This window comes from Curcuma longa, chromosome 4 (genome assembly GCF_044706935.1).
Source record: "Curcuma longa cultivar G26 ecotype Majalengka, Jawa Barat chromosome 4, ITB_CL_G26_1.1, whole genome shotgun sequence".
NCBI classification, from domain to species: domain Eukaryota; kingdom Viridiplantae; phylum Streptophyta; class Magnoliopsida; order Zingiberales; family Zingiberaceae; genus Curcuma; species Curcuma longa.
In genome coordinates, this window is record NC_133864.1 from 11,156,890 (window position 1) to 11,169,655 (window position 12,766).

General features: G+C 36.1%; 2 protein-coding genes across 2 annotated transcripts; one reads left to right on the forward strand and one right to left on the reverse strand.

The window, feature by feature from the left end:
- Positions 1-275: 275 nt before the first annotated feature.
- LOC141826321 (ubiquitin carboxyl-terminal hydrolase 2-like) lies at positions 276-5,583 on the forward strand. The gene is made up of 2 exons (XM_074713563.1): positions 276-3,158; positions 4,999-5,583. Exons 1-2 carry the CDS (start codon positions 424-426, stop codon positions 5,231-5,233), a joined length of 2,970 nt encoding a protein of 989 aa, XP_074569664.1. The 5' UTR covers positions 276-423; the 3' UTR covers positions 5,234-5,583.
- A 542-nt stretch (positions 5,584-6,125) lies between these two features.
- On the reverse strand, positions 6,126-10,905 carry LOC141827457 (small ubiquitin-related modifier 2-like). Its single transcript, XM_074714706.1, has 3 exons — positions 10,705-10,905; positions 6,479-6,628; positions 6,126-6,403 (listed from the first exon to the last, which is right to left on the reverse strand). Exons 1-3 carry the CDS (start codon positions 10,780-10,782, stop codon positions 6,335-6,337), a joined length of 297 nt encoding a protein of 98 aa, XP_074570807.1. The 5' UTR covers positions 10,783-10,905; the 3' UTR covers positions 6,126-6,334.
- Positions 10,906-12,766: the final 1,861 nt, after the last annotated feature.

Sequence of the window (12,766 nt, forward strand, 5' to 3'; positions counted from 1 at the left end):
AACGGGCCGGATCCATCCCCAGGACTCCTCCGACCCGGAATCGAACGCACTCAGTCGAACAAAAACCCTCGAAGCTTCCCTGTCGCCGATGTTTACTGTTCGTTTACCTGGGGGAGCGGAAGCGCTCGCCGGAGTGCGTTCTCCCCACGGCTTACCGGCCGCGAGGTCTGTCTCTCTCCGCTGGCTCCTTGGATCATTCCATTTCGATCCTACTCTTGTCGATTGTTTGTCTTCTCGCACGGAGATCGGATTTTTTTCTCTCCGTCTCGGTAAATTTGTGATTTTTTTTTGTTCTTTGAATTGAGTAAGATTCTGGTGGGGAATAAATTTTGCTCTTTGATTCCTTGTTTCTGGATCGATCTTCTCTCTTTCTCTCTCTTTTACTGGATTTGTATATTCGATTCACGATCGTGATCGGTATCAATGGGGAAGAAGGTGAAAAGTAAAGGGCGGAACCCTCGCAGAGTGCCTGCGCGGGCTTCGTCTGGATCCGTCCAATCTGAACCAAGGGCAAGCGATCCTAAGGAGGATGCGGATGGTGGGGATGTCATGGATGGAGAATCTTGTAGCCACTACAATAGAGAAAGTGTCCAATTGAATCAGGTTCTTCTGGGAATTTCGTCATCCAATGTTGCATCCGCTTGCGAGGACTGCCGGGATGATTCTCCTGCTAGAATGGGCGGGGGGAAGAAGGGTAAGCCACAGAAAAAGAGGGAGGTGCATCTCTTTTGGATCTGTTTGGATTGCAATCGCTGCTTTTGCGGGGGAGCAGTGAATGATTCGGTGCCTTATGGCCATGCCCGCAGGCATTGGAAGCAGGAGCACCATGATCTCATGGTGAGATTGGACAAGCCCAGCAGCGGCTGGTGCTTCTCATGCAATCTAGCTATCCATATCGAGTTGCCAAATGTCTTGGCTGATGCAGGAGAGGCTAAATCAGTTGGAGATGATAAGAGGGTTGAAGTTTCAGAGCCTGAGCCTTTGATCTTGCAGGATGGAAAGGGGTATGTGATAAGAGGGTTATCGAATCTAGGAAACACTTGTTTCTTTAATTCAGTGATGCAGAACCTTCTTGCCATAGATTTGCTGAGACAGTTCATGGTGAGCTTGAACAGGCCTATTGGACCACTTACTATGACATTGAAGAAACTTTTCAGCGAAACAAGTATTGGGGCAACTACTAAAGGTGTATTGAACCCAAAGAATCTTTTTGGATGTATATGTTCCAAAGCACCACAGTTTAGAGGTTACCAGCAGCAGGACAGCCATGAATTGCTACGTTGCTTGCTTGATGGTTTGTATGCCGAAGAAAGAAATGCCAGAAAAGAACAGGACTCTAGTGGTGAAGGCTCTCCAAATTTCGAGAGCACTTTGGTTGATAATATATTTGGTGGTCAGCTATCTAGTACAGTGCGTTGTGTTGAATGTGGGCATTCTTCTACAGTTCATGAACCATTCCTAGATTTATCACTACCAGTACCTTCAAAGAAGTCAACTTCTAAGAAAGCTCCACCTCCTCCGCCTAAGAGAAAGCCACCTCCAAAAGAAAGAAATAAAAGTAGGAAATTTCGAGAAAAGGCAAGTGCTAGAGGATCTGTTATCATGCCTCATTGTGGACCAGAAGAAAGAGATACTTCCTCGGTGGAGTATTGTGAGTCATCTGATCCACCCAAAACTGAAGAAGACAATAACTGGGGCACTGCTGTACCAGAAACATCACATGTTGCTTCAGAAGCAGAGGGTTCCTCATGGATGGATTATCTTGCAGAGCCCACTATGACATCAGATGCTTTAGAGTTGGCTACTCAATCTTCTAACCTTCCTGATAGCAGTCAACTATCCCAGAATGAAAATAAAATTTCCATAAGTTCAGAAGTAGACGATTCCCATATACAGCCGAAAGTTTCTTCAGATTCTAACATTAATAATTTTAGCGGAAATGACACTTCATCTTCATGTGTGCATGATGCTGGAGTTATTTTACTTCCTTATGAAGCACTAGATTGCACCACTGGTGTCGTGACTGGTGTGACTTCTTCTCATAGTCCTGATAACGAGTCATCCTCTGGAAATTCAGTGAAGGAACAAAGTGTGCAGGCAGTTGTTGTTGCTAACTCTGAACAAGCAGAAGTTGAATTTGATGGATTTGGTGATCTATTTAATGAACCAGAGGTGACTTCAGAGCTCAAGCCTGACACTGGCATGGCTGAAGAGGCACCTGTGACTCTCTGGGCCAATAACAGTTGTGAGACTAATCAGGAAGTGGATAATAGTGAAAATATTGTTTCTATTGAAAGTTGTCTAGCATTATTTACCAACATGGAGCTTTTGTCTGATGAACATGCATGGTACTGTGAGCACTGTTCTGAGGCTTTGTCGAGTGGTATGATTACTGATGAGCCATGCAAGAGCGATCTTCTGCCAACACTAGGCAACACAAATATGATGAAGCTTCAAGATGAAGGGGATGAATGCACCACTGAAAAAAATTCTCTTGGTTATCAGGTTAGCGATCTCCATTCAACTGGTCTTAGCAATATAGGAAACAGAGGGACAGCATCAGTCAGTGCAGAGACTGAGTTACTCTCAGAAAAGCGCAATTCTGAACAGAAATCATATATTGGTTGCGGTTCAGAGGAAGTAAAATTTAAAAATGAAGCTGCTGGTAATGACAAAGTTTTACCAGACTATAAATTGCATGATCAAATAGATAAACCAAATGGGATCACTGAAAATCAGGAATTTGGAGATTCAAGGCCTGAGCAAATTGAGAGTGACAAAACTGTAAGTGTCAAGGAAGAAGTTCAAGTTAGTGGACAAGCTCTGGCAGCGAATTTGACTAGCTCTGTACATGATACTGGAGAAAACCTAACGAATCCTTGCAGAAATGGCAAACTTGCAATTAATTTATGCAAAAAGGGTTCAAATCTGTCAGGTCAAGCTTGTGCAGCCCAAGATATAAGGGTAAAAAAAAAGGAGCCTGCAAAGAAGAAGGTTAAGAGGGATGCAACTAAAAGGATTCTAATCAGCAAAACACCACCTATTTTGACAATACATTTGAAGAGATTTAGTCAAGATGCTCGTGGCCGGTTAAGTAAATTGAGAGGCCATGTTCTCTTTCAAGAGATACTTGATTTGAGGCTATATTTGGATCCAAGGTAAATTTTATTTGAAAAGAAAAGGAAATAAATTTCTTTTCCATACCACCAATGTTACTTTTTCATTTGGAATCTTGGGAGTAGAAATCCATATCTGATGCTTAAGCACTGATCTCTATGACTCATTTTTTCTCTCGCATGCTTATGGTGATTTTACTAGATCATGTTAGCTAGAAAGTTGAACCTTGATAAATAATGGTTTTTTGGATATGCAAAATAATTGTTTTTCTAGTGGTATAGTGATTAGTTTATATTTTCACAGTTTGTATTCAGCATAAATTATAAGATGAGCCTTTCCTAGGGTGTAGTTTTCACTTACTAAGAGGTACCACACTTGCACTTAGTGACATTGAAATGATAGGAAACCAAGTCATGGCAACAATAACTAATTCAAATAAACAAGAAATTTTCCAACAAACTATATATATTGATATCTAACACCTTTTGTCCTTTCTAGCAATCCCTTACTGCAGATTAATTAATTTTGGTATTTTAAGGACAATGGTTGCATGTTATTTGGATATTTGACGACTTCATACTCATTCTTCTCTACTAAACATTGGTTATATCATGTCAAACTTGTCATCGTGGATTTAAATACCATGCGATTTGAATGGCACAAGTGAAACATCTCATTTCACTGACTGATTGAAATTAGCACTGCACTGGCACAGGCGAAATGTAAGTGTCATCCTTACCAGCAGATATCAAGGTTGTCTTGATGTAGTTCCAAGGTTGTCTTGTTTTGTATTGACTGAAAAAAAAGGAGTGCATTGCAATGTGTTAGACTCATACCCAATAGGCGATGAAGAGAATTGATGAGAATAAGTGGAGAGGAAGGCAGCAAAGTTGCAATTGTTGTAGTTTGTCCAAGACCCAGCACATATGAATTCCAGATTCTCTCTTTGCCACAATTTCATAGGGCACCGCTCAAGTACTCTCACCCACTTACAAGATCCAAACTCCAAGCACAAATCTAATATTTGTTGTTCATCGAGCATTTTCAATGCTTGAGTGTTGTAGGACAATTAGTTTTTTTTTTTTTTACCAAGTCTTGTTAACATGCCTTGTCTTATCAACATTTAAGAATCATAAGGCAAAATATCTGCAAATGATCTGTTGAAATTGCTAGAAAACATGTCTTGAAGTAAAATTGTCAAATGTCAATAGCCCTTTTCATAATTATTATAATATCATTTGTTCAGCTGTTGCATTAGCATTTTATTTTCAATATATATATAGACAGAGACAAGGTGAGAAACTAATGGATCCATGGACATGTTTACTTCTAGTGGAAGAAATCTAAAGATGCAAAGGTTAAGATATGTATATCTTGGTCTCTGTCCACAAAATTCGGTTACCAGCCAACTACCCCTCTTTCTCTGCTTCTCTCTTATCCATGTGGTTGAGATGAAAAGCATAAGCCTAATTCCCAACTCGCAATAACAGAGATGCTGTACAAGACTTGGATTAGTGAGTAGTGGAATTACATAACATTCTAGTTATAAAACTTCAAAGTGCTCATGTAGTTGTTTGTTACGATGCTTACTCTTCCCATTATGCTTCTTGTGCAATCTATTCATCCAACAGTTCTAGTGGCTTGCTTTTCCTATTGTGTGATAATCCCTTTATCGTTGCAGAATACTATGTTGCAGTTTTATAATATCAGCTCTGTTTAAATTAAAAACTACGAACAACAACTTAGTTCCTGTATGATTGATGATGGAGGTTATTTGTATATGATATTGTATTTACTTGTACAAAATGAAACGAAAACAAGATGTAGACTGTTGTGTTCTAACAACATATCCGTTTAACGATGGCTTGTTTCTTCTTTCAGGTGCGAGGAAAAAGAAAACTGCAGTTACTCCTTATTTGGGGTGGTCGAACACTCTGGGGGCATGTCTGGCGGCCACTATATTGCATATGTGCGAGGTCAAAGGGACAGCGGGAAAGCGAGGAAGGATGTAAATTCATCCTCGTGGTTTTATGCTAGTGATGCACACATCAGAGAGGCTGCATTGTCTGAAGTCCTTCAGTCCGAAGCTTACATTCTGTTCTACGAGAAGATGTAATTGTCGATTATTTTACGCTTACGAATATCCTCATGAAGCAGGTGAAAACATTGGGAACTACACAAGCTCGCCATTTGGAGAGTGCAATTCATGGGCAGACATAAGGATTCTCATGCGCTGTTGCTATGCGACCGATTGCACTCGAAACTCTGCTGAGATGAAACTGTGGTGGATTGGCTTCTTGGTGCCACAAGTTTTCCCAGGCGTATCGCTTGAAAGAATTGTTCTTGTTTGAGATATTCGGTATGCTTTGCGCCCCCACATTTGGGAGGATGCTGTTAAATCTCAAAGTTTTTTATTCATGAATTATATACATTTTGAATACGAATTTGAGCTAAATTGCTGGTTCATCGTATACCCTAAAAAGCTTGTAGAGATTTGTTTCGATGGGTCGCTTTTTTGTCACTGAATATAACCTGTATTAATCTTGGCCTAGAACTAAATTAGATTGCGGAAAATTTTTATATCTCCAAAATTAAAAGATTCACAAAATCGAATACTAAATTATCAAATAAAAATAAACATTTCAAATCCTTCTATAAAAGAGCTATACTATTACATTTTTTATAGCATAAATTATTTTCTTTACAAAATCACAAGTTTTGTTAAATTAATCTCAATAAATAGTGTCGCAATATTTTGTTCTCAAATGACAAAACAACTGGTTAAATCATCATATCCAAGCTTACCATCATCATCAAACCCTTCCAAATCTTAGAGAAATCATTAGCTTGATTCCACACTAACATTTACAACAAACTATAATGATAGGTTTCTGAAAATACGGTTCTTTAATTATTATTTTTCAACAATAAAAACCTTTTTGAACCATTTGCCCAACAAAAACAAGACAGATTTGATTTTACTGTTATACTTTTCACAAGAACATCCATCAAGGCAAACATAAATTTTCAACAAAACACAACTATTCAAAATAGAGAAGATTAGGAGTGCGGTGGTAATATGGTACCAGTAATAGATGCTTCACCATCATCACACTTGAGCAAGTAAAACATGCAGCTAGCAAATATATCCATTTGGTCCACCATTTTAGTTTACAGAGTCATAATTATTAGCAAAATCAAGAACCAAAATGGTCCTCTACGGTTGCAGGCCACCTCCAGTTTGATGCAGCATGGCATCGATCTCGTCGCCATCTTCCATATCAAGCTAGAAAGGAAAAAAAGCAATTAGTGAAGAAGACAGTGACTAGAAGGGGGAAAAATAGAGTAATGATCTACTCACTTCTTCTGGAGTCTGCTCACCGCGGAGCCGACGGCCATCAAACAGGAAAGCAATGGAATTGAAATCCACAGATTGGCGATCACAGTAGGCATTCATGAGTTTCTTCAGCTGAGTGCTGCGCTTGATCCGGAAGAAGACTTCATTTCCATCCTAAGGAAAAAAATAAAGAAAAATAAAAACAAGGGACCGTGTTATGAAACTCCCATTAACTTTAATGCATGAAAATAAGATGTTTTCAAGGCTAAATAACAAGATGACCTATTTTGGCATAGTAGAAATGAACCCGCCAACACAATTCTGTTACACCAAATCGGTATGCATAAACAGTTAGAAAGCTTGTTCGTGGTCTTGGTATGTACCAACCAATCAACACGCACTAAATTCGCAATCCAGATTGCAAATAACAGGATACACTATCACACAGTAGATAGATCAAGAGATTCTTTTGCCACAGAACAAGAGTAGGACAACCAGGACAACCTCAATCGAGAAATGTCTTTCTCTAGAACAAAATTGAGAAGAATAGTTGCCTGTAAGACTAAGATGGAAATATTTGTTGATTGGACTTACTATTGTCATGCTAGGGTTGGCAAAGGTTAAATCAAGCAGTTCTTCCTCTCATAGTTGACATAGGCAATAGAAACAGGGTGGACGGATGGCACACAGTTAACCGAGGATGTGAACAATATGTTCAATATGACAACATATCATTATAGACTTCAACGAGGAAACCCTACGGGAGCTGTCGACTCCAATTATAATTCATGTACGATCCATACTACATCTGACCAACTATCCATCCTACCTCCTCCCATCTTTTTGTCTCAATAGAGTCTTTCAATGGCATGTTTCGGTCCTCTTCCCCATTACTTAGAAAAAGTGAGCTACCAGTACTATCATTACCACCTAGACAATTAGACAGCCAACCTGAAATTGCAATGACCCAATTGCAAGAGCAGAGCTCTACCACCTGAGCTATATCCCCTAGCCAAGTGGAGTATGCATGAAAGAGACAGAAAAAACAGACTTACCCAAGCAACTTTGTTGGATGACTTGGGACATCATCAGACTTTTTGTTTGCAATACATAAAAATGTTTAAAGATATTAGTGCATTTTTGTGAACCTAGGCTCATGACTTTGTACTTGTCAATGTTTTATCATAGTCTGACTGAAACAGCTTGCGACTTTATCAACTTCAATTTTGTTCTCCTCATTGTAGTAGCATAGTTGCATGGCTACTAACAAGCTTCAACAAACTAAAAGCATCCAAGTCTTTCGACCTATTGCCTAGTGCCATCAGTATGAATTTGTTTTCTAGTGATTAAAGAACTTGGTTAATTGATCCTTATGATCAGTGCCATAAGTTAAGTCCTATGATTATATCAATTTCTTTTCATTATCAAGACAAAAATAGTTTAGCTAGACAACAAGGTTGGTGATAAGTTTTTGATAACTATATCCATCCTTTTCAACTTGATTTTTTTTTGTATTTGTAAAATTTATATATAATAGTATTCACTCTCTACCCTTTGTAATATATATTTTTTGCAATAAATAGAACATTATGATAAGCTTCCTCAATTGAAATAAACGAAAATACTTCCCTTCTCCTTGAGTTTCTGGCATAAATCTGCTAACTGAAAACGAATCCACCAAAGCTCTTCCTTAATGCCAAGATACTTATGTAAACTATCAAGCTAGATATTCAGCCCCACTTAAAAATATGCTATTTAGGTCTATAAATTTTTTATGTAGTTGATCACTAAACTATGGTAAAACAATATTTCCCAATTAACTATCATTTCATTTTGGATCATCACATGGTTCTACTCCTATCATGTTACAGTGGTCCTAAACAGTTAACAAGCATTCCTTAGCAACTACAACAAATTCATACTCATTCAATATGGTTCATGGCATACTGATTAGAATTATCATTGTAGCAACTACTTGACCAAAAAACTACATTAGAATCCATTAAGCCACTAATACTAAGGGAGTCTATAAGTTGTTTATGGATCTATATGCATCTATCGAATAATATTCACTGAAACTACTAGAATAGTCTAATCTAGTTTTCACAAATAATGGTGCTTATTAAATAAAACAATATAATACCTATGGGCAACAAGTTTTTTTTTGGATTGATGAGTATATTCTATGAATAAATGACAGAAGATGGGTTAACTAAACAAGAAGTCATTTATAAGATGTTTTTTATTTTAATGACGAGTTTATCAATGTAATAGATAATGAACTAGAATATTAATGATTTTTATGAAAAAAATAGTTCGAATGGAGGAGATGTTGATTAACAAATAAATAAATAAAAGTAATTTTCAAAGATAACAATTGCAATCTTAGACATTTACCAAGGTAATCTGAGTCTGTCAAATACTGACATCATGTTTGGTGCAAAAGGCTGGATCAACAATAGGGTTAACAAATAGGGAATGAGAAAATAAAAGTATCAAACACCAAATCAAGTGCTCGGCTTTAATACTAGATGATGCAACAAAAAAAAAACCAAAACTCACACAGCCTTTATTTCTTAAACATATATGGATCATAGGAGAAGGGTTGTCAACATCATCACAACCTTGATCTGATGCTATGGGATAAGGAACATAAGAACGGTGTAAGACAATATATCTCACACTTTTGCTTGTCCTCTTTAGAGTATCATTAATTATTACTGAGACAATATTAGGCTAATTTGTAAAAGTTACTTACTTTTAAAATCAAGTAGACAACTAAATCTAACAATGGGATGATAAAGCCTTTAAAATAAGCTCCTCTAGGCCCACAAATAAGTTAAATAAAAAACAATATAAGGAAGTATGGACAACAAAATGTATGAACTTCAAGACAAAATCTTAAGAAAGTAAACTTTTTTAATTTAGATTAAAGAAGATAAAATGAATGAAATGAATTAGTACAACGAATCACATATGCACTTTCCTAGAAATCTGTAAGGTCAAAACTTCTACATGGTAAAAGAATACTCAATAAGTTGAGACATATTTTAGTAGAACTATATATAACTTTTAGCTTCCGGAGTGTTTTGGCTAACAACATGGACTTAAGTCTTAACCCACTATTGAGCTCTATGCAAAGCTATGTAAAAAATTCAATCATTTCTAATAATAGTCAAATTAATTGAATCATTTTTATAACATTAACTAGATTTTTCCTATGTTCTCCCTTTATCACTATACACCATCCGCTCTAAATTCATTCAATTTTTTCTATCTACAAAAACCTTCCATTAGTCAAGATTTATTACCACAATTTATTATTTTTATTGTAAATGATAAGCATGAAATTTTTATTAACCTCCAGCTGTTTTTTTTCCATCCTTCACAAAGTTTAAGGCAGTTTTCCTCCATTTACTTCTATCTCTGAGAAGCACAAGGCAAGAGCGAGTGTCATCCCCTAAATCTCACTCCAAAGGCTGAGGTTTCCCTTACACATCACAATATCTCACTTATACTTGTACCATAGAATTCCTTGTTCGATACATTAGCTACCTTCTAGGCATCATAGAACCTGCTATATGGCTTCTCATGGAGAAACTTAATCCTTATAGCTATTTGTTTTCGATCTTCATTTAACATGTTCAGCATCACACAAAAAATTATCTGAGAGATGATTAAACCTTTTTCTGTTTTACCTTGTAACTTATCTCCGTTAACTCATTTTATGTATCATTGCTTAATGCCTATTCCTCGTCAATATCCCATTACTAATTATTAAGAAAATGAGAAACGTGAATATATTCCTTTGTTTCAAACCAAGTAAATCAAATAACCAAAATTTAACTCTTAAAACAAGCGAGCAGTAGCAATGCTGACTATCACGTATAAAAAAGCATTAGCTTTTAGTGTGTTTTAAAGGATAAATGGCGCGCCACGATTGAGGTTTAAATAGAAACCTAGAGCCCGCAATGTGCAAAAACCAACAACACAGAATTTAAGCCTCCCAGCCTAGTACCAGCGCTGTTTGCAAAAAGTAAGAAAACTTGACAAAAATATAAATTACCGTAAGAAATAAAAAAAAAGTGAATACCTTCCTACTCAATCGAGGGAATAGAAACCACAATCGAGAATCAACATATAGACGCCGTTAACATACCCAGTAAAAAAACACAGGCACACAGAAAGCAGGTAGACAAGAACAACAGGAAGAACAATCGAAGGAAAAGGAGAAGTGGTAGCGAACCAACCTGCCCTTTGACCTTGAGATTGATGTGCGCCGCCTGATCCATCGGCTTCTTGTCTTCTTCGTTTCCAGCCCCCGACATCCTCCTTCGGCGATCGACCGGATCGAGAGAAAAAAAAAAGGGATTTAGGGTTTTGGGGAGCGGAAGCGACGAATTTAATCGCAGGAGGAAGAGAGGGGGAAGAGTGGTGCGCGGCGGACGCAGTCCCCCACTTGGCCTTTTATTCTGCACATGAGGGCGGATTTCAAAATCGTAGTTTATATTTGCTTTCGCGTCCGCCAATAGGAATCAGCGAGAAATAGATAGAATATGACGGCAAGTTGTTCTTCTTATTGGCGTTTGTATCACGCTTTTATTATTATTTTTATTATTATTATTTTTAATGGCAAACGTAAATATTCTAGTGTAGAAAAGAAAATTAGGAGGAATAATAAAATCTATTTTTTTAAAAAAAAGTAATTATTAACATTTTAAAAAATAAATTATAATTTTATTAAAAAAATATCCCACTATATTTTTCACATCGAAAATATGTTGTCCTAATACCATTTTAATAATCACGAAGTAGTTATTAGAAAGCGTTTAAATAAGTCATTTTAAAAAAAATAAAATTTGATCAAAATATTATATATGAAATTTATTTATCAAATTAATAACATAACAATTATTTAGTGATGATTATAATATTATATTTATTAAATATTTTTTATAATATTATAATAATCACTTAATGGCGGGGTAATAATAGCTACAATAATTTTAACATGATTTTAATTAAATTTATAAAAAAATTGATATAAAATGTCATGTGTATAATATTTTTAGGGTAAAAATTAAAAGGCGTTTCACATTTAATGAATCGATGTCTATTATATATTTTATCTAAAAAATATATTTATTTTTAATATTATTATAATAATATATTAGATAACAATATAAAAAATATTTTAATATATAATATTTAATATTCAAATTTTAAAATAAAAAATTTAAAATAATTTTGATATAGTTTAATTAATTTTGATTAAATTATAAAGAGTATTTTGATATAAAATAGGTATAATAATTTTATTATAATAAAATGATCATTGAAATAAAAATATTTTTAATATAAAATATTTGATAAAAACAGAGATGCCTTTTTGACTATTTATATAATTTTAAATGTTCATTTGTTTGTTTCCATATTTTTATTAAGAATAAAACATTTTTAAAATAAAAAATATATATTGAGTATTATTTAAAAACACTATTTAACTTTTTAAAAGCCGTCCTTGATTCTGATAATGGGAGTCCTTTTAATTTTTATTTAAAAATTTTCTAAATAAAGAAACACCGACACTGTGGAACGTTGCCATCGAATGCTTCTCCTTGCCGTCCGGTGATCTGGAGAACGAACGGAATCCTTTCGAGCCGATGCCGGGGAGGACGGTGGCGGCGTCTCGGAACGGCCTGATGCAGAGATTTATGAGCAAAGGCACTGGTGAAGTCGTAGGACTCACTGTTTGAACTTCCATTCCAGTGTGCGCGAGGATGGCCGCTTCGAAGCAGGGGTTCAGGATTCGTTGTTTTTCATTTGAGAATGGGTTTGCGCAAATTAGGGTTGATCGGCGCAGCACTCATCGATGCGTACGTCAAGACGCCGGAAAGCTGAAATTGCAATTGCAGATGATCAATCTTATCCACAGTATAAGGAGATATATGAGGAATTAGACGAACTTGCTACTGGATCTGGAGAACAAGGCTATGAACTCAACATTGACTGGGTGCTTCATTGCATTGAGGAAGAGGAAAAGAAGAGTTCATTAGGATACAACAGCGAAAAGTTAGCACTTGCTTTGGGTCTATTTTAGTATTTTTATGGGATCTGATATTAGGATTGTCAAAAATCATAGAATTTGAATTTGTGGTGATTGCCTACTTTGATGAAGATAGATGTCAAGCAAATTGTCGAGCAGATAGACAATGCTGAGGGCTATCAAAAGATTCTACCATTTAAAGATGGTAATTACTCATTTGAGACAATTCATGATCATCTGCATTGCTAACTATCTGTTTTTTCAGT